Source organism: Papio anubis, chromosome 10 (assembly GCF_008728515.1).
Source record: "Papio anubis isolate 15944 chromosome 10, Panubis1.0, whole genome shotgun sequence".
NCBI lineage: Eukaryota > Metazoa > Chordata > Mammalia > Primates > Cercopithecidae > Papio > Papio anubis.
Window position 1 is genome coordinate 65,839,223 of NC_044985.1, and position 27,508 is coordinate 65,866,730.

General features: G+C 37.5%; 1 protein-coding gene across 17 annotated transcripts in view; it reads right to left on the reverse strand.

Moving 5' to 3' along the window:
• The window catches only part of PDE1A (phosphodiesterase 1A), a 398,717-nt gene that overhangs the window by 6,548 nt on the left and 364,661 nt on the right, over positions 1-27,508 (reverse strand). For 6 of the 17 annotated variants that reach the window (XR_002516184.2, XR_001893430.3, XR_001893428.2 and 3 more), the window contains 3 exons: positions 26,766-26,923; positions 22,310-22,385; positions 21,661-21,749 (listed from right to left, as the gene is read on the reverse strand). Coding sequence is in view for 10 of the 17 variants with exons in the window: in XM_021923768.2 (XP_021779460.2) it covers positions 26,781-26,923 (143 nt within the window). In the remaining 7 variants the exon portion in view is untranslated. The other 11 variants (XM_021923769.2, XM_009182563.4, XM_017946698.3 and 8 more) reach the window with 5 other exon arrangements.

A 27,508-nucleotide genomic window follows, 5' to 3' on the forward strand; every position in this document is an offset into this window, starting at 1 on the left:
TGTTCACAGATTTTAATGAATATGATATTTGCTTTATAATATGTACTTGCTTTGTTTTTTGTTTTAATTACTGGATATAAACATATTTTTACATATAATAAAACAAGAAATCAGTCTAAAACATTTATATTTCCTACATGACATGGAAAAAGCAATGAGGATTAAACATTCCCATGAACTTATTTATTATTATTATTTTGAGATGGAGTCTTGCACCGTCACCCTGGCTGGAGTATAGTGGCCTGATCTCAGTTCACTGCAACCTCTGTCTCCCAGGTTCAAGCGATTCTCCTGCCTCAGTCTCCCAAGTAGCTGGGATTACAGGTGCCTGCCACCACACCCAGCTAATTTTTTTGTATTTTTAGTAGAGACAGGATTTCACTATGTTGGCCAGGCTGGTCTCAAACTCCTGACCTTGTGGTTTGCCTGCCTTGGCCTCGAAAAGTGCTGGGATCACAAGTGTGAGTCACCACGCCCAGCCATTTTTAAAATTATTTTTAAAGAATGAAAATTTTAGTCCCAGTAAATATAATTTTTGTTGATTAACAAATTAAAAACTCTTTGAAAAGGTAAATATTTAAAGTTTACCTGTTACGATTTTGTCTCAAAGGATTAATAGAGATTTTTAAAAAAATCTAAGAAGGCATTTAAATTAGATAATTTCATCGCTAATGGTATTCTGCAAACCATTTATTTTAGCAGTTAAGTTTCTTGTCTATAAAATAAAATTACCTCTCATGTTTAAAATGACAGAAGTCTTTAAGGTGTTTCAGGCCTATGAATGTGTCTCATGTTTTTCTTCAGCATTTACTAGGTCTTCTGAGTTCTTATGAAGATCAGGTTCACCTAAAAACATAAGGAAACAAAACCAAAACAAAACAAAATAAAGCTTTGGAAAAAACGAATAAGATTAGGAGACTGAAGAATTTTGTAAAATGTTGAAGACTGAATTTTACAATGGATTTTGTGGCACATGTTTTCAAAGACACCAAACACTTTCCTTTCAGCCTGTGGATCTACATTGTATAACAAGCTGTCTTCTGTTGGTTACATAACTTTCTCAAGCTGTGATTTAATCTGAGAATACAGAAATAAAATAGATGAAACATGTTTAAACATCTATTAAATCTCATGTAAAAAATCATGTTTTTTCCTGAATATTTTTTAATTGGAACAAATTCCTTTAACTAAACCTTCTAATGATCAATGTCTTTTACCACACATTGCTTAGTTGCTATGAATTTTTTAAAATGAGTATGAAAGGATAGTAGTGTTTAAGATACAATCTGTCAAGACAAACTAATCTTGGAATCACTCAGTTTCCATATAAACTTTGAAGAAAAATAAAATATTAGCATGGAAAAATCTTTCAACATATCTGGAGAGGTTGTAGAGAATCTATGAAAATAGAAGTATAAAGCAAAATGTTTAGATAAAAGAGTCTTATTACATAAGTAACAAAGTAAACAAAATAAACAGAAATTAATTTTTGAGTCACTTACTTGAAATATCTTGATAGTTCAGGAAATAGTCATATACAATGGAAAGTTCTTTCTGTCTGAAGTTTGAGTAGATATTCTAACAATTAAACTTTGTGCCAATTAACTTTGTTATAATTCCTTTAACATGTAGTGTAGGATTGTATCAACTCAGTTGCAGTAGATTTTTGTTGAGGTTATGCAACTAGTGGACATACAGAATTTATCAGGTGCTATTACAAAGCAATTTTGTCTTGAAAATATGCAGGGTGGGGACTTATCTTCTCAGCCAAGATCAAAATGTCAGGTAGTCTCATTACTTTCCTGATAATTCGTAGAGAACTAAAAACATCCTGTGATCACATTAAGTTGCCAAAGTCTCAAATCAGACAATAGAAGGTCTGGTCTCATATAATACACATCATCAAACAAAGATAAGACTCCTTTCCCACCTTGGGTTTGTTACAGAACCCAAAAATGGTGCATGTGTGTGGAGTGGGGTGGGGTGTGTATGGTTGATGTTTCTCTCATTTCTTCTTTGCTGTCTCTCCACTGGCTACTTTGGACTCCTGAGCAGGGGAGAGAAGAAGGCTAAGAGGAGCAGCAGTGTTGTAGGATGGCTTTGCACTCACTAGACCTGGCAGGCATTTACAGCTGCCTTTATTTTCTTATAAGAAGCACACTCATGGGCTCTTAATAGACTTCTTGCCAAGGACCATGGCTTTTTACCAGGTTGGTAAGACCCATGAATCTCTGGCTTCTTTACAATGTCCACAGCTCCTGGAAATTTGTTGGTACATTTCCAGCTTCTGTCTGCTGAGGTCCCATCACCCTTCCAAATGTGGGTGGGTACATTTGGTTCACATGACACACTCTTGAGGCACTTGTTTCCAGGAATGACTGGAAGAAAAGCTGAAACCTACACAGCCGTCTCTCTTTTGGCTCACCTGCCAACACTTAACTCTTTAGATCTCTCAGGTAGGAACTAGATTCCATTCCCAATATCTTCTTAACTTCAATCTCCCCAAGGGTCTTGGTGAAGTTCTCCTCCCTTGATTTGAGGTGAAGAAGGAAGCATTTCTACACTTTTCCCAATAGCAGATAAGTTTTTAAAGAAATCCTCTTCATAAATCTTTTTTTTCGAGCTCAATAACCTGACCCTTTCATTTTGTTTGAATTGGGAAAGGGTTTTATGCATCTTATTACTGAGTTATGAATCTTCTTTGAAATTCTTGTCTCAAAAATCAGGTTTTTTTCTGACATTTATCATGTTAGAGTCTTGGCTTAAACTTCGGATTTAATGTTCTGTTACTTAAGACTAGATTAGAACAGAACAAAACAGTCTAGAATAGAACAGAACATAGTAAAAAAGAACAGACTGAATTACGAGAAAGGAATAAAAGTAATCAACTAATTCACTGGTTCTCAAAATTTTTTAGAGAACTTTTTATAATGGATAAAGGACACTAAGGCCATCCACCACCAAAGTATTTTTCTTATTTCTAGTGGATAAAGAAATCAGCAGTAATAAACGAGTAAAAGAAAAACGAAGAAAGTAATCAAATGGTAACAAGGCAGCAATTATAAAAAATAACAAATCCCCAAATGATACACATATTATACCAAATAATAATTCTGCACATGTGATTAGCAACAATTAAAAACTATGATGAACTCACGATAAGAGTTTTGTAGCACTGAAGAAGGGTCTTCCTTGAAAACTAAAATTCCAGCTCTTTTCAGGGATAGACACACAAATGCTAAGGAATTTCATGACAGCCAGATAGTAGAGTCCTCAGCAAATCCAAATTACATTACTTCTAGTTGATAAATCTTTAGTTGTAGAAGCCTTTACAATTAACTTGGGCAATAATACTTGTTAGTGACCCTTAGTACATCATAAAAAAGGAAGTCATATTATTCTGACATATCATTCTCCCATAAAGAGGAAATAATTTGCATTTTCAATCCATTAAATATCACCTAAGATGACCTTTATGGCCCAAGAGTGTACCATATAAAGGCTTTGAGAAACATCCATATACCAAGGCTCCAAACGGTTTTGAATCATAGGCCCCTCTTGTAGTCTGGTGAGACCTATGGCCAGCTTTTCAAAGTAAAATTTGTAAATGAAATAAAATATATATGATTACTATGAATTCTACTCAAAATACAGTTATCAACATATTTATGTAAACCTAGTGATGTGCTATAGTATTATATATGCTTCTTTATTAATGCTTTAAATTAAAAGATCTAATTGAAAGTCTACTATATGTTTTGAAATAATGATATCAAATGATACTTCAAGGTTGATACACTAAATGTAAGTGTATAATAAGTATATAATAAATAAATAGATATATAGTTCTGTTGATGACAAAAATACCATAAATGTTGATGTATATTCTTTCCTACAAATGAAGGAAATGATGAATTTCAGTTAAAGAGTAGTAAAAAGAAATCCCTCTCTAAGTATTCTGACCCTCCCTATATAACCCTGCATTAAAACTTGATCTAGTCTAACTTCATTTTTCAGGCAAGAAATAGGCCCAGAATAATCAGTTGACTTTCTACAATGCAGATTATAAATAGATAACCTGAAGTCAAAACGGTTGGCTTTTAATTCACTGATACTTCAAGAAGACCAGTAATGTGACCTTTGAATTTCATTTTACTGAAAGGGTTTGCAAGGTCATATATATAGAAAGCTGCTTATTAGGAATGAATGCTAGTGGCCTGCTCAAAGAAATTGCATATAAACTTGTTTGTCAGCCAGGAAAAAGAGTGAAAATAAAGGAACATCAATAATTCTGTTCATTTCAAAGAGTTTTAGGTGTTCATCTCAACCAGTTTCAAAAGTTCAAGTCTAACAAAAGTAATTTGTAAAATGATAAGAAATATTATGAATTTGCTTTGTAAATAGAGTCTCAATTCTTCAAGGAGCAGCGAGGGGATAGTTGTTATAGGAGAGACACTTACCAAAACCAACAGAAATCCTCTAAATTTAGCTAATCTAGGCTTTTAGATTGCAATTTGAGCTCGCTTTTCCCATATTAGAATCATAATGTGTTAGACTCCTGGTGCTGTAAATAACACTTGCAGGGAATTACAACAAACACACTATCAAGTGGATATTAGAGACTTTTGTTCTCCAGTCACGGTCTTACTATCTGAGAAATAACCTGTTAGGATAAATTATTATACAATTGAAAATATAACAATAATAATCAATACTTTGTGAATACCTACTAGGTGGCAGACACTATTCTAAGTGCTTCACTCACCTCACTTCCCTGAATCCTCTCTGCAAATTTATTATTATTATTATTAGAGACAAAATTTTGCTGTTGTTGTCCAGGCTGGAGTGCAATGGCGTGATCTCAGCCCACTGAAACCTCAGTCTCCTGGGTTCAAGCAATTCTCCTGCTTCAGCCTCCCAAGTAGCTGGGACTATAGGTATCCGCCACCATGCTCAGCTAATTTTGTTTTTTGCTTTTGTTTTTTTGTATTTTTCTTAAGAGACAAGTTTCACGTGTTGGCCAAGCTGGCCTTGAACTCCTGACCTTCAGGTGATCCACCTGCCTTGGCCTCCCAAAGTGCTGGAATTACATGTGTGAGCCACCACACCTGGCCTCCCTCACAGCAATCGTATAAAGTAAGGTTAAACCGTATAAAGTAGGGTTAATTTCTTTTATAAATTACCCAGTGGAAGCTGAGACATTGCTTGAAAGCTATCTGCCCAAAGTCTTAAAGCCAGCAAGCGGCTGGATGCCTCTGAAAAAGGACAACCAGAATATTGGCCTCTAGTTTGACTGTTTCCCAAGCTACAATCATGAGTAACCCACCCTCACCATTTCTGCCATATTCATATGCCACCTATCCTCTCACTTACCTAATATTTTTCTTTAAATAGACTTTAAATTTACTCTTTTAAAAAATTAGTTTTGTTCTCAATAGTAATTTTCCTACCACAGAAATAAATTTGTTGTTCTTTTTGTATTTTTCTAATACTTCAAACCCGTAATTAAAAGATCATTTCTCATGTAGATATAAAAAAATGATTTAATAGCTTATTTTGCACTCCCTATTTTTGACTTACCTAGCCCAACAATCCCTGCATGTGAGTAGGAAAATCATTGTTATGATTTTCATTTTAGGGATGAGAAAGTCATGATTAGAGGGGTAACTGACTCTTCCAAGGCACCATAGCCTAGGTGAATTTGGGAGACAGAATCACAAGCTATTCCTCAGAGCAATGCCCTGGTTAATTTTTTCAATTTAACAGTAATAGTAAATGGTGTTTGAAATATACTTACCACAGATTTGGTTTGTGCAGTCTTTTCAACAGAAATACTAGCTCTGAGTAACACTGCATTCTTATTTCTTCATGAGAAGACTATTATCTTTGCTAACAGTATTTCCTTAAGCAGACACATCTCTAAGTTGCTTCAGTTTTACTTTTAGACCATTTATATAGTTTATGTTGCAGATAACTAGAATAAATTGGTGATCAAAGATTAAAGTTACGGTCATTGGAGAAATGTAATGTAGGATAAATCAGATATTCTGATTTTAATTGGTGTTCTGGCACCCATAATATGTAGTTTGCCTTACATGCTGGGAAAAAGAAATCTGTTTTAATACCAGGGGAAATACTTTCCCTATTTTTTTCCTCTTAATTTTAATGCATTTGGAGAAGAAGCAGTTGTATGTGTTCTTTTACTTCGCAGTATGCATGAAGGCAACAGTAAGATAAGAGAGGACCGCACACTAGGCAGAAGAAAAAGAAGACTGTGAAAACAAAATTCCACTTAATTCCCAAATACGCTAGCTCCAATCCTGTAAAATTAGAGAAAGTAATACCTTAAAGTGTTACATAAGATATAAGTCAAGAAATAGGTAAATTATGTATTGGTTCACTAAAGAAAAACAAAAACATCTGATTTTGAGGAAAATACAGCAATTTACTTTAGCAAGCTTTAGACTTACACCCAATGCATATGTGCTAGGCATCTTGATATGTAGAGAGTTTCACAGGTGACCTATGGAAAATGAAAATTTTATATGTATATTCATCTGCAAATCAGTGAAATTATACTCCACTTGGGGCAGCTAATACCTTATCAAATAGCCAGAAATCTTAGTGCTTAAGTTACACTGAAAGAGTTTAACAATGCAGGAGGTAGTTGAATTGGCTCCTTGAAAGAGTTGTCTAAAATTGGGTCTAAAGGTTGTATATGTTTTGTTGGCACACAGGTAGGAGTATGCTCTTAGTGAAGGGATGAGGAGGTATAGTGGAGTCTGAGCAAAGGCAGGAGGTTGAAAAGAAAAATGATATACGCCAGGAAAGGAATGAAGCCCAGTTGAGAAAACTACTGTGAGCTCCTACCCACTGGTTAAAGCAATCATTTCTCCATCAGAGTGTCATTCTTTTAGAGGAAGGCTCAGATACCTTTTAAAATGTTATTATTCCTAGAAGGGAACTTTGTGACTGAATTGCAGATCTTCTTAAAAGAAAGCAGGGTCTGAGAGCAGGGAGATGATAAGAATGTATGGGCATTAACTGAAGGTAGAGAAGATGGTGGTGACAATGGGGAGAGCAGCTCTGGAGTGGTGAAGTTAAGACCATCCAAATCACACTTTATCTCTTGTAAAGAGTGGCAGGAATCAGCCATGGAAATGCTCAGATTTGGCTCTTAGAGGCAAGCTGATGTGGAAGGCAACATGGGGCTACTCTAATTTCTCAATTAGGATGAAAAATGGTATGAAAATTGAGTCTGATGTTGGAGATACTGAAGGGTAGGAGATTCAGAGGCAGGTAAGGGATGAGAAATTACATAAAGGGTACAATGTACACTATTAGGGTGATGGCTGTACTTGAGTGTGAGAGATGTGCCAAAAATTCACATATTCTTTATCTTTATAAATAGGACAAATTAACTATAGAATATTGATTTTAACTATCGACCTAAGTGAGTTTCAAAAGCTAGAACTTGGAAAAAATAACTTGTAAAATGATGCAAACATTTTGGCTTTCCTTTAAGTACTCTGAATAAACTGTTCTGGTTGATTGAGTTTTCTTTGTAAAGCTGGATGAAGAAAACAAACAAACAATAACAACAACAACAAAAAACAAACCTCAATTGCTTTTAGTAAAAATGTCAATACATAAATCCATTTCTGTGCTTGAATGGAGAATGCTGAATATGATTGAATTTGTTTTGATGATAACAATCATGTAAAAACAAAAACAAAAAATCCTGAGGTGCATTGTTCTAAACATAAACCATTAATTCTCTCTCTCCTATACATGTACACTAGATATGCACCTGTCAAATAAACATGTATCATTCATCTTTATCTTGAAAGGCTCTAGGAAGCTGATATGGTTTGGCTGTGTCCCCACCCATATCTCACCTTGAACTTAATAATCCCCACGTGTCAAGGGCAGGGCCAGGTGAAGATAATAGAATCATGGGGGCAGTTTCCCCACACTGTTCTCATGGTAGTGAATAAGTCACGCGAGATCTGATGGTTTAATAAACGGGAGTTCCCGTGCTTCTTGCCTCTCTTGCCTGCCGCCATGTAAGCCACGCCTCTGCTTCTCCTTTGCCTTCTGCGGTGATTGTGATGCTTCCTCAGCCATGTGGAGCTGTAAGTCCATTAAACCTCTTTCTTTTATAAATTACCCAGTCTCAAGTACGTCTTTATTAGCAGTGTGAGAACAGATTACTACAGAAATCATTTAAAAATCAATTCTTAAATTTTCTGGTTTGTTACCATTATCAATTTACAAGTTAAAAAATTAATTGAAGGTTCTACTTTCAATGTGGAATTTTATAACATAATACTATTACTGACAAATTATTTTGCAAGTTGCTCAGCTTTAAAAATGTCAGAAAAAAAAAATAAGGCATTCGTATTATGTAATTTTACCACTTATCCGAAATCACTCACCTATAATTTTTTCATTGTTCTGAGCTCTTTTTTTTTTAAATGGGCCCAAACATGAATATAAAAAATATGTCAAATTTTAAATTCTGGTTTTTTGTTTGTTTGTTTGTTTGTTTTTAGACAGAGTCTCACTCTGGTCACCCAGGCTAGAGTGCAGTAGTGCTATCATGGCTCACTGCAGCCTCCACCTCCTGGGCTCAGGTGATCCTCCCAACACTAGACTCCCAAGTAGCTGGAACCACACAAGCATGCCACCATGCCCAGGTACTGTTTTATACTTTTTGTGGAGATGGGGTTTCGTCATGTTGTCCAGGCTGGTCTTGAACTCCTGGACTCAAGCAATCTGCTCACCTCAGCCTCCAAAAGTGTTGGGATTACAGGCATGAGCCACCATGTCCAGCTGGAAAATTCTGGCTCTTTATGCAGTAACCTTAAAATGATGCAATACACAACCACATTTATATTTTAAATTCTATCTGACTAAGTATGGACTAGATATATACATGTAGGATAAGCATGTACCATTCATCTTTATCATGAATGGCTCTAGGAAATTGATATGGTTTGGCTGTGTCCCCACCTATATCTCACCTTGAACTATAATAATCCCCACGTGTCAGCCGGGTGCAGTGGCTCACACCTGTAATCCCAGCACTTTGGGAGGCTGAGGTGGGTGGATCACCTGAGGCCAGGAGTTCGAGACCAGCCTAACCAACATGGAGAAACCCATCTCTACTAAAAATACAGAAAATTAGCTGGGCATCGTGGCACATGCCTGTAATCCCAGCTACTCAGGGATCAATTCTGAGGCAGGAGAATTGCTTGAACTCGGGAGGCAGATGTTGCTGGTGAGCTGAGATCACGCCATTGCACTCCAGCCTGGGCAAAAAGAGAGAAACTCCGTCTCAATAATAATAATAATAATAATCCCCACGTGTCAAGGGCGGGACCAGGTGAAGATAATTGAATCATGGTTGCAGTTTCTCCCATGCTGTTCTCGTGGTGGTGAATAAGTCTCATGAGATCTGATGGTTTTATAAATGGGAGCTCCCCTGCACAAGCTCTCTTGCCTGCCGCCATGTAAGCCATGACTTTGCCATGATTGTGAGGCCTCAACAGCCATATCAATAATCTGTCTATATGTATTTTAGCATAAAGTGTTACTATAGCTCAAATTATTTAATCCTAAATTATCTGTACAGGAAATTGCATAAGAACATAACTTAGTAAGGAGGAATAACTTAAGTTTATAATTATTAAGAACAATATTAGTAGCAACAGTAAAAACAATAGTAAACATTCAGAAAATGCTTACCATGTACCAAGCACTGTGCATAGTGCTTCACATATTTTATCATCTTATCCTTTCAACATTCTTTTTTTACCCAAGGTCATACACCATCTAAGTGACAGAGCTGGGCTTTCAACCCCAGAGCTATGAATTTTATTACTAAGTTGAAGAGTTTGGTAACGCGGTGCTAAGGCCTTGACTCAAAGGGGAAAGTACTACTGATTGGAAAGGGCAGTAGCATTCTTAGTCATCTGGAAAAGTACAGCAGTGAAGTTTCCAGTTGGGAAACGTGGAGTAAACATGACATTTTTCATCTTCCTTCTCTGACAAGCTGCTAGGATTTGAAATTCAGTTCTTCAGGGGTGGCTGGGTAGTGTGGTAGTAAGAAGTGTGAGCAGCACTTGTAAGAAATAAGATTCTCTTTTTACTACTATTATCTGCGATAAACCCAGCTAGAAGATAAGCTAAAAAGAATCCAGTAGCAAGGCCTGCACAAGTCCTATACCCGTGGGGATTTCAAATAAAGGGCTGCTAATACCATAAAGGAGAAATAATAGACATTGGGACTCCAAGAATAATGAGAAGTTATTTTATTTAAAATCCAGGATAAATATATAACTGAAGTATCTATGCTTAAAAAATCAAAAGATGTAGAGGAGCACAAACCCTGTTATCATTTTTGTTTTGATGAATTTATTTTATTATTTTTTTTTAAATTTTTTTATTTTTTTGAGACGGAGTCTTGCTCTGTCACCCAGGCTGGAGTGCAATGGTGCAATCTCGGCTCACTGCAACCTCCAGCTCCTGGGTTCAAGCGATTCTCCCGGCTCAGCTTTCCCAGTAGCTGGGATTACAGGCACAAGCCACCATGTCTGGCTAATTTTTGTATTTTTAGTAGAGACAGGGTTTCACCATGTTGGCCAGGCTGGTCTCAAACTCCTGACCTCAGGTGATCTGCCTGCCTTGGCCTTCCAAAGTGCTGGGATTATAGGTGTGAGCCACCGCGCCAGGCCTATTTTGATGAATTGTGACTTTCCATCCTGCAACACCATGGCTAAGCATCCATTGTAGATCTTAAAGATCTCAAATTGTGCACACTTTGCATATTCAAACGTAACAAGAGCTATGAACTGTTTCTAACCTAGAGACTGCAAATATCACAAGTTTCTATAGACTCTAAGACCCAATTTTAGTGTTTATAATCAACAAACTTTTCAATGGAGAGGGCACTTTTTTGTGTGAGTTTCCTTCTGGGGAGGATGAGAGAAGAGTCAGGAAAGTAAGTTTCCTTTGATTTTTTTCTCTTCATTTTTTCATGGAGACTAAATCCACTTGCAATCTTTACCAACCTAAATAATATTCACCATGTAAATATCTGTTATGGAAGAACAAGTCATCAGAGGCTGGTGGTATGCATAATCCAAAATTCTAGGAGTCTAAAGATATCCCTGATGGTATTTTGTAAACAATGTTTAACAAATTTGTAAACTGAGTTGAACTGGAGCTACCAAATGCCCCCAGAAATAAATATTTTTCATCTCATCTTTTAGCTTGAAGCCACCTAATCTTAACTCTAAAAAGCTTTAGAGAGTTGGTAGTAGCTATGTCGATTGGGCCTAAGAATGAGCCAAGATAGAAATCAATTCCACATATTCAGCTGTCATTTAACCTGGGGCGAGAAAGGCTCTTGGGTTCTTACAAAAGTCTTTCCATGTTATTTCTTTCTCTGCTATGTACATGTCGATACCTAACTTTGGCTGGCTATGATGGGGGATTATTTGACGGGATATGTGGAGAGAGCTAGCTTCATCTACTTACAGTTTGTGAATGTAGTAGTGGAAGAAATTGTCTCCCTTGGGTGTATATGCAAGTTGCTCCTATTGAAGTAAACTTGTAAATTCATGCTTTAAAATAAAAAGCACTTTAAGCAATTAGTCACAAAGTACTTTACTGATCTACAACTTTCAGTCAGAATTATGGGAAGTTGTAGAATCTCTAATCTCTAAAGACTCATGTAACAAGTTAACTGTCCTGATGGAGGCAAACTTATTTAAAATAAGTTGTGGGTATTTTATTATCTCTACATCAAAATAACATCAAAACTATTCTCTTACTGTTGTTGGACTGCCTTTATTTGATGAAGTTTTTGTTTCTTACTGATGTTTCTGAGTTTCTCTGAATCAACAGACATGCCTTCATATTTTATAGAAGCCTCATCTCAGATCGAAGGGTAATGTGGGAACACAGGAGTCTTCTGAATGAATCCCACATCCAGAGTGATGAGTTAATATCTTTGAGTTGATATTAACTTAGACTGAATTTCTATTGCTAACTCTACAAAAATTTCCTGACATGAATCAAAATTAGTGCATGGCTTCCAAGATCACTCACTACCCAGTTATCTTGCTAAAGAATGGGCGGTTGTGTTTTGAAGATGACACTGTAATAAACGTTGAGCATCAGATTCTTGTAGGTTTTCACCATCTTCCCGTGAAGACATACTGAATCCTACCTGAAGAGATCCTTTAGATCACTTTTCCTTTCCTTTTCACTTTGTATAATCTTTTTCTTTGGAGAAAGAATATAATACAGAAATTAGATACATATGACAGAGATCAAATAATTTAGTTACACATTTTTTGCATGATTACTGGGAATTTCCTAGATTCCTATCACTAACAAGAGAAAATTATATTAGCCAAACTATAAATAACAGTCCTAGAAGTAAAATTAGGGAAGCTGAAGAGTTTGGGCTGTATACAGTCTAAATCTAGGCATACTTTAAGAGATAAAAATTTAAATGGTAAAAATCCCTTCAGGAAAGAATTGAATTGTCATAAACCAAGTTCACTGGATTAATTAAAGTGCCCTTTTTAAAGAAAATTTAGGTTTACAGAACATTATTTTTTATAATCCTTTTTTCCCCCAAAGGGTTCTGTGACATATATGAAGTGGCAGAAGCCTTAATAGAAAGTATTTAGATAAAGATGGTTCATTTATAACTATATAGAGTGAGCAGCTCTAGTAGCCAGTCAGAACAAGCTAATTCCATTGCTTGATTTACTTGTACAAAAAACTGGATGGATTTTAAAGATATTTGGGGATAAACTTTATAGACTATCTTGATAGGTTAATTAAGAATGGAAAGGTGATAAAAATCACCTATCAAGGTAATTCGTCATACAGCAGTTCACTCGATTGATTGATGGACTGCGCCGTTGCATGTTTTGTCATGAGTTAAGCATAATCTTACATATATCAAAATCATCATGAGCAAGCAATATTTTTCTGTAGTACACTTCTTTAAGGAAGCCTATCCATTCAGTCTCAAGGAGCATATGTGAGCCCAGGATAATAAGAATTAATGTAGGCTGAGTGCATTGGCTCATGCCTATAATCCAAGCCCTTTGGGAGGCTGAGGAGAGAGGATTACTTGAGTCCAGGAGTTCAAGACCAGCCTGTGGAGTACAGTGAGACCACATCTCTACAAAAGTAAAAATTTAGCTAGGCATGGCAGTGTGTGTCTGCAGTCCTAGCTATTCAGGAGACTGAGGCAGGAGGATGTCTTGAGCCCAGGAGTTTGAGGCTGCAGTGAGCTGTGATTATGCCATTGCACTTCAGGCTGGGTGACACAGCGAAACCCTGTCTCAAATTAAAAAAAAAAAAAAAGAATTATTGTAGAAAATGCTAAGTTCTAAACACTTTATATATATTGACTCATTTAATCCTCCTAACAGCTCTTGAGACAGAGACTATTTTTGTGATCCTCACTTTATAAATGAGCAAACTGAAACACAAAAAAGATTAAACAAATTGTCCAAGATTACATAACTAAAAAGTAAGGAACCAGAATTGAACAAGATGGTCTAGTTCTGGAGCCCTAGATCCTAACCATATATTGTGCTCCCTCCCTGGGTGTAATGTACTGCCTCTTATGTTTTTGGCTTTTCTTAGTGTGATGATTAATTTTAGGTGTCAGTTTGACTCGATCGAGGGTTGGTGAAATATTGATTTGGGGTATGGCTGTGAGGGTGTGTCCAGAAGAGATTGAACCATAAGTCAGTGAACTGGGCCACCCTCGATGTGGGCAGGCACCATCCAATCAGTTAGGGATGTGGGTAGAGCAATGCAGGCAGGAGAAGAGGGATGTTCGTCTTGCTCAGCTTTCTCTTTTGACCTCTCTCTCTCTTCTTGAGTAGGACACCTTTTTATCCTCTGTCCTTGGATACCAGACTCCAGGTTCTTTGGCCCTTAAACTCTGAGACTTGCAGTAGCTGCCTCCTGGGACACTCTAAGGCCATTGGCTTCAGAGCGGGGCTGCATTCTTGGCCTCCTTGGTTTTGAGGCTTTCAGACTCAGTGGTCACACTACCAGCTTCCCTCAAAGCCATGCTACCAACTGTTTCTTCATCTTGCAGACAGCCTACGGTGGTGAGACTTTGCCTTTGTGACAGTGTGAGCCAATTTTCCCTAATAAATTCCCTTTCATATATATCCTATTGGTTCTGTCCTCCTGGAGAACCCTGACTAATACAGACACTGATGCCAGGAATGGTTCTAGAGAAACAGTATTTTTAAAATGAATTTCATTAATGGGTTTTGGGATTTCTGGAACTAACTCTATAATCTGATTAAACCTAAATAGTCTTTGGCGTGAACTGTTTATAGAGATACACAAAATAAATGCACTTGATGCTCCTGATTCACCACTTTCAGGAGGTAAGTTTAGTGACTCTATGCGTACCTTCAAACTCTTGTGGGAAACCAGTGAATGATAATGAAGTTAGTTGGGTGCTCTTAATATCACTGGACGAAGTGAGGAAAGAAAAAGATGAGATCGAGGATTCCAATTCCCAGCTCCAGATGCGCATACATACCCTAAAACTTTCTAAGTGTGTCCTGAAGGAGAATCTCCTCTTCTGTAGCCATAGGACTTAAACTGCTGAAAATCAAACACAAGCCTTCAGCATGCCATTGGCTGAATTACAAAGAAAGGTGAACTCTCGGCCTCTACTGTTGTCTACTGTTAAAGTGAGGACATTAGTTGGGAAAAAAAAAAAAAATGGAATTATCTAAATGGGGATGGGGATATGAGGGATGACCTTGGGGAGCTTGGGGCATTGAGCTCCTAAATTCTGATGAGTAATTTTTGCCAGGGTGAGTGTCCTCTCCACCCCCAGAGGCAGCAGCACCCCCACCCACAGTGGTATCTCCTTTCCACCCCTCTCTGAGATTAACTGCATTGCCAGAAAAAACAGTAATGGTCTCCCCTGCAGCAGTTGCCAGGCAAGACAATGCTGGTTCTCCTCAAGACCCACCCCCACCACCCCTCTTTGCTTCTAAACCTATAAATAGACTCAAATCCCAGAGGCGAGGTTCAGAGTATGACCCACAAGGAGGTGCACTATACTCCAAAAGAACTACTTGAGTGTTCTAATTGATACCGGCAGACATCCAGGAAGCCTGCGTGGGAATGGACATTAAGGATGTGGGATTGTGGTGGGAGAAACATAAAAGATGAGGCCAAATTTATTGATATGAGCCCATTAAGCATATATTCTGCATTTAATATTGCAGCTCAAGGAGTGAAAAAAGGCACTATAAGTTTATTTGGTTAACTGGCTGAAACATGGATAAAAAAATAGCCCACCCCATGAGTGAGCTGGGGAGGCCTGATCTACCTTGGTCTCATTTAGAGGAGGGAATTAAAAGGCTTAAGGAAATTGGAATGCTACAGTGAACTTGTCACATAAAACCTACTCACCCACACTGGAAGGGTCCAGAAGATATACCTTTCACTAATATTTTAAGAAAAAATTTGTGAGGGGAGCACCAGCATCCTTAAAGATTTCTGTGACTGCTCTTCTCTGCATTCCAGAACTTGTGGTGGGAACTACAATCACTCAATTAGAAAACAAATGCAATGGGAATAATTGGATCATTGGGTGGCAGGGACCAAGTGGTGGCACTCAAATGCCAAAGGCAAGGTGGGCGTAGTTACTGGAATTAACAGCAGAGGCAAAGCAACAATCAGAATAATCTGACTTGTGTAGACCTCCAGCACTGACTAATTAATCATGATGTTCCTAGAAGTAAAATAGATGGGAAGCTTACTGTGCTCTTTCTTGAACTGTAGAAGCACAAAATTTCTGGGTCAAGTGAACAAAATTCTAACTCGAATCATGACAACAGGGAATCACTGCCCCTCAATCAATTTCTAGACTTGAGCCAGTTAATAAACCCAGAGCCCTTTAAGTGAAGGGGAGACCAGATCCCGTTGAGGAAAGGCCCTGGTGCACTATATAAAATTTATACTGTTAGTCTTTCTCCTATACTTCCCCAAAGGGACCTCTGGCCTTGTATCAGGGAAAGGAAAATAATCAGACTTTTCGGGGATGACTGGCCACTGGCTCTGAACTGACATTGATTCCAAGAGACTGAAAACGTCACTGTGGCCCTCCAGTTGTAGTAGAGGTTTAGGGGAGTCAGGTGATTAATGCAGCTTTAGCTCAGGTCCAGTGGTCCCCAAACCCATAATGTAGTTATTTCCCCAGTTCAAAATGCATTATTGGAATAGACAGACTTAGCAGCAGGCAGAATCCCCACATTGGTTCCCTAACTAAGGGGTGAGGATTATTATGATAGGGAAGGCCAAATGGAAGCTATTAGAACTGCCTGTACCTAAGACAATAGTAAATAGAAAATAAGGTAGCATTCTTGAATGGTTTTCAGAGACTAGTGCAACCATCAAGGACTTGAAAGATGCAGAGGTGGTGATTTTCACCATATTCCCATTCAACTCTCCTATTTGGCTTGTACAGAAGACAGGTGGATCCTGGAGAATGGCAATGACTTATTGTAAGCTTAACTAAGTGGTGACTCTAATTGCAACTGCTATATCCAATGTAGTTTCATTCTTGAACACATTAACACATCTGGTGCCTGTTATGCAGCTATTGTTCTGGTAAATGCTTTTTCTCCATACCTGTCCATAAGGCCCATCAGAAGCAGTTTGATTCACTGGCAAGGCCAGCAATACACCTTTGCCTTCCTACCTCAGGGGTATACCAACTCTTCAGCCTTATGTCATAATCTGTTTTACAGGGATCTTGATTGCTTTTCCCTTCCACAAGATATCACCCTGTTCACTTCATTGATGGCATTATGTTAATTGGACCTAGTGAGCAAGAAGTAACAACCACTATGGATTTATTGGCAAGACATGTGCATTGTCAGGGGCCTGGAAATAAATCCAACTAAACTTCAGGGCCTTCTATCTCCATGAAATTTCTAAGGGTCCCATGGTGTAGGGCCTGTAAAGATAGCCCGTCTAAAGTAAACGATGAGTTGTTGGCATCTGGCCCCTCCTACAACTGAGAAAGAAGCACAATGCCTAGTGGACCTATTTGGATTATAAAGGCAACATATTTGGGTGTGTTACCCTAGCCCATTTACTGGGTAACACAAAACCCTGCTAGTTATGAGTGGGGCACAGAATAGGAAAAGACTTTGCAACAGGTCCAGGCTGCTATGCAAGCTACTCTGCCACTTGGGCCATGTGACCCAAGAGCTCCAATGGTCCTTGCTGTATCAGTGGCAGATAGGTATGCTATTTGGAGCCTTTGGCAGGGCCCTACGGGTGAATCACAATAGAGGTCTTTAGGATTCTGGAATGAGGCCTGGCATCCTCTGCAGATAACTACTCTCCTTTTGAGAGATAGCTCTTGACCTGCTACTAGGCCTTAGTAGCTGAATGCTTGGCCTTGGACCAGCAAATTACCATGTGACCTGAACTGCCTACCATTAACTGGGTGTTATTTGGCCCATTAAGCCATATAGTTGGGGAGACACAGCAGTATTCTATCGTCAGATGGTACTGGTATACACATGATTGGGCTGAAGCAGGTCCTGAAGGCACAATGGTAAGTTACATGAAGCAGCCCAAATGCCCATAGTCCTCACTCCTTCTACATTGCCTCCTCTCTCCCAGTTTGTACTATGCCTTTATGGGGAGTTCCCCACAATCAGTTGACAGAGGATGAGAATACCTGGTCCAGTGGTTTGGCTGAATGGTCAAGGACTTGGAAGGAACATAATTGCAATATTGATAATACAGAAATTTGGGGAAGAGTTATATGTATAGACCCCTCTGAGTGGGCAAAAAATGCAAAAATATTTGTGTTCCATATGAATACTCCCCAAAAGGTGACCTCAGCACAGGAGGGTGTTAATAATCAAGTGAATAGGATGACTCATTCTGTGGATACCAGTCAGCCTCCTCCTCAGTTACCATTGGCATTGCCCAATGAGCTCATGAACAAAGTGACCATGGTGGTAGGGATCGAGGTGATTCATGGGCTCAGCAACATGGGCTTCCATTCACCGAGACTGATCTGGCTACTGCCTCGCCATAGACTGAGCACTCACAGACCAACAGTGAGCACTCAGAGACTAACAGTGAGCCCTAATATGGCATCATTCCCCAGGGTAGATGGATTCCATCAGACTATTTCCATCACAGAAGGGGCAGCATTTTGTCCTTACTGGCATAAACACTTAATATGGATATGGATTTGTCTTCCCTGCATACAATGCTATTGCCAAAACTACCATCTGTAGACTTGCGTAATGGCTTATTCACCGCCATCCTATTCCACACAGCATTGTTTCTGACCAAGGAACTCCCTTCACAAGGAAAAAGTGCAGCAATCAGCTCATTCTCATAGAATTCACTGGTCTTAACATGTTTCCCATTATGCTGAAGAAGCTGGCTTCTACAGTACCAGTTAGGTGACAATATTTCACAGGGCTGAGACAGATTTTTCCAGAAGGCTGTATATGTTCTGAATCAGCATCAAATATATGGTACTGTTTCTCCCATAGCCAGGAGTCATAGGTCTGGGAATCAATGGGTAGAAATGGAAGTAGAACTACTTACCATCACCCCTAGTGACCCACTAGCAAAATTTTTTCTCACTGTTCCTGCAATATTATGTTCTTCTGACCTAGTTCTGAAGGGAACTTGGTTCCAGAGGGAGGAATGCTTCTACTAGGAGACACAAAAATTATTCCATTGAACTGGGAATTAAAACTGTGACTCAGCTGCTTTGAGTTCCTCATGATTCTTGAGTCAACAGGCTAAAAAGGGAGTTAGGGTGCTGGCTAGGGTGACTGATCTAGGCTACTAAGGGGAAATTGGCCTATTGCTCCACAATGGAGATAAAGAATAGTATTTCTGGAATACAGAAGATTCCTTAGAGAAGTTGTTACTATTACCCTGTCCTGTGATGAAGGTCAATGGGAAACTACAACCACTCAATATAGGCTGGACTGTGAATTGCCCAGACTCTTCAGGAATGAAGGTTTGGGTCACCCTGCCAGGCAAAGAACCATGACCAGCTGAGGTGCTTACTGAAGGCAAAGGGAATACAGAATGGGTAGTAGAAGACATGTATAAATACCATATACAGCAATGTGGCCAGATACAGAAATGAGGACTGTAATTTTCATAAGTATTTCCTATTTTGTTAAGAATACATTTGTATGTATATTAACATGTCTTAAGCAAGTATCTTTGTTTTCTTTTCTCTCTTTCTCCTTTATCACATAACATAAGATTTATTGACAATATCAGCCTTTGAATATTGTTAATTTTATAATTTTATATCAGATTTGAGTTGCAGGAGATCAGAAGAGTAAACAACACTCATGAACTTTATCTTTTCTTCTGAGGATGGGATTAATACATGTTGACTTGTAAGCAGGATAGTTTTACCATGTTGTACAGAATTATGACCTTTTTATAGTCTTCATTTGGAGATTAGGTGTGGTTTAAAGAGGTGCATAATGGGTGCCAAGCTGGCAAGGGATAGACCTGTGATGGGTAATTCTGCATACCAACTTGACTGGATTGAGGGATGCCTAGATGGCTAGTGAAGCATTGTTTTGGGGTGTGCCTAGGTGACTATTTCCAGAGAAGATTAACCCATGAGTCAGTGGACTGAGAGAGAAGACCTACCCTGAATGTGGGCGGGCACCATCCAATCAGCTGGGGGAGCAGCTGGGACAAAGCAGGTAGAAAAAGGGAGACACTCAGCTTGCTCTGGCTTTCTCTCTCTCCCTTTCTGAGTAGGAAACTTCCATCACAGAAGGTGCTGTTTATCCTCCTTCCCTTGGACATTCAGCTCCAGGTTCTTCAGCCTTTGGACCCTGAGACTTGTACAAACAGCCTCCGGGGAGCGGGGTGGTCTAAGGCCTTCAGCCTCAGGCTGGGGCTCCACTGTTCACTTTCCTGGTTTCTAGGCTTTTGAATTTGGACTGAGTCAAGCCACCAGCTTTTCTGGCTCTCCAGCTTGCAGATGGCCCATCATGGGACTTTGCCTTTGTGACTGCATGAGGCAATTCTCCCTAATACATTTCATTCCACATGTATTCCTTATTGTTTCTGTCCCTCTGGAGAACCTTGACTAATCCGATGATATTTTATAGACAAGTTTTCCACCTCCCATGAGAAGGCAAGGACAGATAGAAGAAATAAATACACTTATTTGTGAAATACATTATTCAGTACTGGACATCAGCCATTCTTAGCTAATTAATTATTGGAGTGCTCCTACTAGTCTAGCTTAGTTAACTATTAAGTAAACTGACAACAGTAAAAGAAGATGTAGGAAAGCAGCTCTTAAAAACCAGACTTTTTCCAGGAAGAAATAACTTAGCTAACCTTAAGCTGAATTATGTAGAAAACAAGTCAATTTCAAATCCAACCAAAACAGTACAATAAACCGTATATGTTCTGAGAGACCAAAATAAATGCCCACTTATTAACTAAGATGAACCCTAAGGTTAAGGAAACAAAAGTTACTTTCAGGTTGAGTGTTGAGAGCTTGACTGTCATGGAAACTTCCTAAATTCCTATGGCTACAAGAAAAACCACACTCTTGCTAAACTCCCTAACAATAAGAGATATCAGAAAAATTGTCAGACCCTTCCTAACTGATTTATAGTCCACACCACTACAACTTTAAGAAGACTGAGGGCCAATCTTACATTCTTTCCTGAGAAGTAACTGAAGATCTCAAGCCAGTTTTGGCCAGCTTGCAGAGACTGTCCACAAGCTGTCTTTGTATCCTATATTTCTTTAACAGAAAGAGCCAAATTCCTCCTCACTTTAATGCTAAATCCTCACCCCAGAATAAACATGGGATGTACATTACATATATGTTTACCTATTGGGCATGTGCTTGACTCTGCTAATAAATATGTATAGCTTTTTCCCCAAACCTGCTAAATATGTATGCCTCTATTGTGTAATACAGACTCTGTGAGGCAACTACCCCTTCCCTCTTAGAAGAGAGAGCATCTTTGGTACACACTGGAGACTGTCTCTTCCCAATTTGCAAACTGATATGCCAGTAAAACTCACCCTTCTACTATTTGGCCAACCTGGTGGGTTTTTGGATGATACATTTCATCCCTGCCATTCACTCTCACTATAAATATAAATATGTTTTCAAAGATCTCTATCCCTTAGGACAAATGGTAGAATTAACATAAAAGATAATTTTTTAAAAATTTGCACTACCTTTCTGACGGTTTAGAAAAGGGACAATCTAAGGTGAAAACAGGTGGACTAGGCTTTATTGTAGAAATGACAGAATTAGCAGTTAGTTGCTCAAAGAAAATTTATTGGCACTCGGTAAAGACAAATGCCACAAAATCCCATTGAAACAGATATTTGAAAGCACAAGGTGCTGATGTAGCCACTAGATGAATCTGTTCGATAGTGGTTGAGCCCGGTGAATTAAGGAGTTTACAGCTGTTATTTATATGGCTCATGATGCTTATTGAGCAATCTGCAAAAATGGATTCCCTTTCTCACACAGGACAAGGTAGATTTTCAGCAAGCATATCAAAATCGCCAAGTCTTTTGGTCAAATTAGAGCTGCCACCTTTTGCATGAGGTTTTACTTAAAGGTGTTTACTGATGGATAAACTCACACTTCTGTGAACTGGTTCTTGCTTCTGAAAAAAAAAGGGTACTTATTTTAATAATTTAGAGAAAATGCTGTAAAGAAGTTGTGAAAAAAATGTAATACCCATTTATAATCAGCCATGATTGTAAAAAATTACTGTGGTAAAATTATGAAGAGAAACATAGTTGACATATTTTCCTTAATTTTTAATATACTTTGCTTTTGCTATTGAAACTTTTATTCATCAGTGGTGATCTTAAGATGATTCATTTTTTTATAATTCAACTTACTTTTTACTCTACTTGAATTATTGCCTGGATTCCTATAGAGTCCAACTCTAGTTATCATCAACTAGAGCAGACACTCTCAGAATCTAATGAGAGATTATCTTGAAACCTATTAATATTGTCTGCTAACAAATAGTATGCAAATACTTGGATGTAGAATTTTATTATTTAAAGAAATGATATTCTATCTGTGATTTATTTTCAAAATAAAATAGAATAAAATCATGTTTCCTTTTCCTTTATCCACAGAAAATATATTTCTCCTATTAAAAAAATGTTGAAATATGCTAACAACAATAAAGTTTCTGATTGAATTACAGACCTGGAAGGGCTAATGCTGTCACATAGGTTATAACATGATTTTCAGGTGGAATTGTGCTCTATCATTCCTTAATCTCCTGAAAAGGCATCAAGAAAATTATTAAGTCTTGTGTGTATGTGTATATGTGTATGTGTGTGTATCTGACAAGTTATAATCATTCCCAATATGATCTTAATTTTTTGTAATTTAATATAAAAATCATAAATAATTTCTTTAACTCATAAGGATTTGGTAAACTCATAAGCATTAAGATGAAGTATAGAAGGACAATTTTGGCTACATGTGGGTTTTAGAACAATCCTAAACTCATTGAGATTAGGTTTCTTCTCTTTACTATTTACCAGACTTTATATTGATTCCATTTCCAGTTTAGTAGAGTTAGGGAAATACACTTTTAAGGAAAGAATATTGTACATTGAAAAAAGCATACTGAAACATAAATGCTGAAAGTTACACCATAAGAATTAGTTATATTTATTTATTTGCACACAAATGTGGCATAGATTTTGTGCATCAACACAACAAATGTCATAAGCTCTGAGTGATACAAGTAAAATAATAGTAAAGACAGTATTGGCTAAAATTGTTAATCATAACAATGAGATATGACACAGAGAAAGAAAAAAATCTATAATACTCAATAAGGACCATCTGCTAGGGTTCCCGTTAAACAAATGGGAGGGACAAAAGGCATACCTTGGATGAAGAGGATTAGTGGAATCTTCTGGAATTAACTTCTAAAATCCTGACTATATCTAACTATGAGCAAATATCTCAGAGTTACTCCAAGACAGTTGAGCTTCACAGACCACCCCTGCTCATAAATTTAGTATAGAGTACATCATCTGATAACTCATCTTCCTGCCAACCCAGATCCTTTCTTGTCCTAGTCCTGCCACTCTTGGGAAAACGTTTTATCATCACCAAGCCAGCTAATAATCTCTATGGGAATGCAGGCATGCTCCTTCTACCTTCTTTCTTACTTTTGTCATCCATGCAAATACAGTGGACGGGACACACACACACACACACACACACACACACACACACATTCTCCCTCCCTCTCTCTGTTTTTCATACACACACACAGACTCACACACACAATATCACTTAAAATACCCTTAAGTTCTGCTGCTGTCAGAATCCTTCCATCAGTAGATTCGGAGCACACTTTTTGCTCTGGAGGGAAGTTTAGAGAATTTAACTAAACCAACCCATCATAATTAACTTATAGAACATGATACAGGTTACTGTTTTTGAATTTAAGCAAAATGACTGAAAAGACCCACCTTTTCAAAAATTAATTTTGTGATGTTAGACAAATAATTTAGGTTCTCTGAGTGAGCTTCACTTTTGTCAGACTAAAATTCTTTTCTTGTACAGTTAGCTGTAATTTTTTTTTGGTATAGACGGCCAATGGGTGAATAAATAAATGATATAAAATTTCACTCCCAAATTCATAATTTTCAACTTTTAAAAATAAAAATATCTGTGAGATATAACTAATCTTATGAGTACATGTGTAAGCTCATTGGATAAATTGTGCTAAGATTAAACAGAAGTAGATTTGATGAAGCAATTATGCTAGTCTTTGGGGTAAGGTTTCACAGGAAATTCTTTCCTCTTTCTGTCTTTACTCTTACCATGTAGCTATACCATAGAATTTTCTGTGTGCTATATGAAACCATGAAAAGAAATGAGAAAGTTAGATTCATTTGTAATACTTGTATACACCTGTGATGGAGACTTACTTCACTGCCTTAGACTTCAGTTCTCACCTTGGATTTAGATATGATAATATCTAAATTGTGAGGTTATTTGTCTGACTAAACGGGATAGTGACTGTAATAAAAGTCAGTGTATTTCCTGGAACATAAACATGTAGTTAGTATAATATGAATCTACATTTGATTTGGTATTAACACCAATATAATTACAAAGATCATTTACAATACATAATATACAATATTGCATTTTAAGAATATAAACAATATATAAAGTTTAGTGAACTCTCATAATATATTAAAATACTATGCTAATCATAAGGCAAATTTGATCTTTTAATAATGTTAATACTTTCCCATCAATTTTAAATGTTTCTCTTACTTCTAGTGAAAAACACTCCTAGTTTTGTTTTTAAATTTTTTAACCAGTGATATAAAACCTATTCCCATTTTTTTGTTTCCCACTGAGAAAATTTATGAGCTTTTCTAGCAAAAATATAATTTAAATAAACCATAAAATGTTAAAAAAATAAGCGACCATCTAACTCAGTAACTCATGTGATATTTTCTAATTACAAATGTAGGTCATAGGTACAGTGATTAAGATTTTGAAAAATGTCCTGAGGGTAATGAGGAAATTAATATTTTTAGAAATTCTAATGAAGTTGAAAATAACAGACAAATCATGATCAACCCAGACAATATGCAGCATTGCATATTATGTAGGGTACATGATTTTTGTTTGAAGAATTATAGATGTCATTTTAGGGAAACCATCAGGCTTTTGCTTTGTTGAATTGATTAATCTTTAGACCAGAACTAAATCGTTCTGAAAAATTGGGAGTATTTTAGAAGCAGAATGAGAAGAGAGATGGACAGAGACCTGAAATCAAGAGGAACAGAAACCTGTAGGTTTTGGAGAGAGAAGAGAAGAGTGGTGACAAAAGAAGGGATTTCTGTTCTTCAAGGTGTAAAGTTAAGACAACAGAGCATCCAATAATTTGGAAGTACTTTTAGTACTTGGAGTTGGGCCAGTTATTGGGAGTATATGACAAAGTCTTGAGTCTGTCCTTGGTGTGAACATTACACATGAACCCAGTCAAATTCTGGTCACACATCAAACTCCTATTAGATGAGAGCGGCACCAGAATGGGAGAACTGTCTCTGAGAGCTGTTCCATACCTTGTACCCAAAGACTTTAGCTTACTCTGCCCTATCATCTCTGTTCGACAGTGCAACATCCAACCCAATACTCCCTTCCCCATTATTACCTCTACTTCCCACATTTCCGTACTTCTTGTCCCAGAGTTTTCAGAAGCCACAAAACTCCCATGCACTCTTGCGTGCATTACTTATATTGCAAAGTACAATTAGAGCAAGTGACTAGGTTTGAGGTATCAGAAAACATAGCAAATGCAGACATAAAACATGAGCAGAAACTTTTGGGGAACAACCCTTACATTCAGTCTGCCCTTTTGTGATTTATTAGATTTTTAAGGTCATTTAGCTAACAAACAAAAACATAGTACCAAATAGTGGGTAATACTATTTCATTTATGTGGACTCACCATTAACATCAGACTTCCACAAAGTGGAACCAACTTTCCTCTAATCAACATTGACAGAGCTCTTACCTAGCCCTGAGTAGGAGGCACCATAAATCTGATGCTGAGCACCTCTTGACTTCTGCTCTCAAGAAAAAAAGGTGATAGGCATTTGTTTGCACTGGTACATAGGGGGCCTCTATAAATATTTTTGTAATGACTTGATTAGTGGTTCTCAACCTTTTGTCAAAATCCATAGTTTTTACATTTGAAACATACTCCAATCATATCTCATAATACACAGTGGCTCTCATTGCATAGAGAAATGGTGCATGCACCCAAAGCAGAATGCCAGAACCTTAATAAGCCATGTGTAGTTAAATGTCCTGTCCAGCTCCACTCTCTTACTAGAACTCTAATTTGGGTAGGCCTCCTGCAAATGCATTTCTCACTTCTTATTTTGAGAATGCAAGGTAGAATATGATAAGCAGTCTAACTACACTACAGTATGAAAGAGATAGCTATGTTTATAAAACTAAGTGATAGGCTTCTTGGAGAAGATGGCATTTTAATTGAATCTTGGAAAACAGGTAGGATTTTAATAAGCAGAATGGAGGAGGGGGCCCAGGAAGAGCATTCTATGAGGAGGGAAGAACAAAACCAAAGGTAGAGACATAGGAAAACATAGGCGTAGCTAGACTTCAAGTTGTGTGAAGAGTAACCTTATGTTCCAGGACCAGTCCTGACCTTGTCCACTGGTCTTCCCAGGAGTAGAGAGCAAACATTCCAGGGTACAGCAGTATGAACCAAGATATAGATATCATGCAGGATAGATACAATGGAACTGTCCTATCCCTAGATGGATATAACTACAAAGGTTCCCATTGCCATTTCCTGACTTCATCCTGCCAAGGTAAAGCTGGCTCAGATTTAGATCTGTACTTGGCTTGTCCTGACCATGAGCTGATATTTCCTGCTCTTCCCCTACACGTCCTGTTGCACTGATTTAAATGCACAAAAGTGTTCTACCTGGACCTTCCTCTGTGAACTGGAGAAAGGTCATGTTGAACTTTAAAAAATAGTAGTCCAGATGATGCTGATAGGCTGCCCAGGTTGAAAACTATTGAGTTATACCTTTGTAATAAAGGAATGAGTGAATGAATGGATAACACACAAGCACACACTCACCATTCAAACAATTATTTAAGCTCTTCTAGGGTTAAGTGACTGAATATCGCTTCTTAGAACTTCATGATTCTTATCTTCTGAAAGTTCCACTCTATCAAATGCATACTCCTGCTCTATTGTACTGCTAACATGATGTAGAACATGATCTGAAGATGAAGCTGAAGAGGTTAAATTGGAAATAGGAACAATAAAGGAAATGTATAATATAATAATTCATTTAATTTACTAATAATTTAAAAAATATAAAATTACTAACATGATCTCATTTAAACTTCTAATTACATTTTGAACCATAATTAGAGAATGATAGCAAGCTCTAGTTTTATTTCTGAAAGACTTTGTTTTCCTCTGTTTTGATTATTTGTCCCTTTTGAAATCTAAAATGTACACGTATATTCTCTCAGAATTGCTTAGGATTCAGTCCTGGGAACTTAGAAGTTATAATGTAAAGCGAAGTAGGCTTTACATGAAGGGTTTTGATTGAATTAAAAAGATAGTGGAAAGGAATAGCAAATATTTTACGAACACATGCCTTATAAACACAACTTTTTAAAGTAATTCAATACAAAGCAACATTGACATGTTTTCGTTACTTTCAAAAAATCAATTTTTACTTTCTCTAAGCAACAGATGTGGAAGAATGAGGCCCACTGGTGAGTACTAATAGGCATTGCTGGCAAATAGAAAAAAAAATGTGCTCAGAAAGCTCACAGAGACACATGAGATAAAAACTACAGATAAAT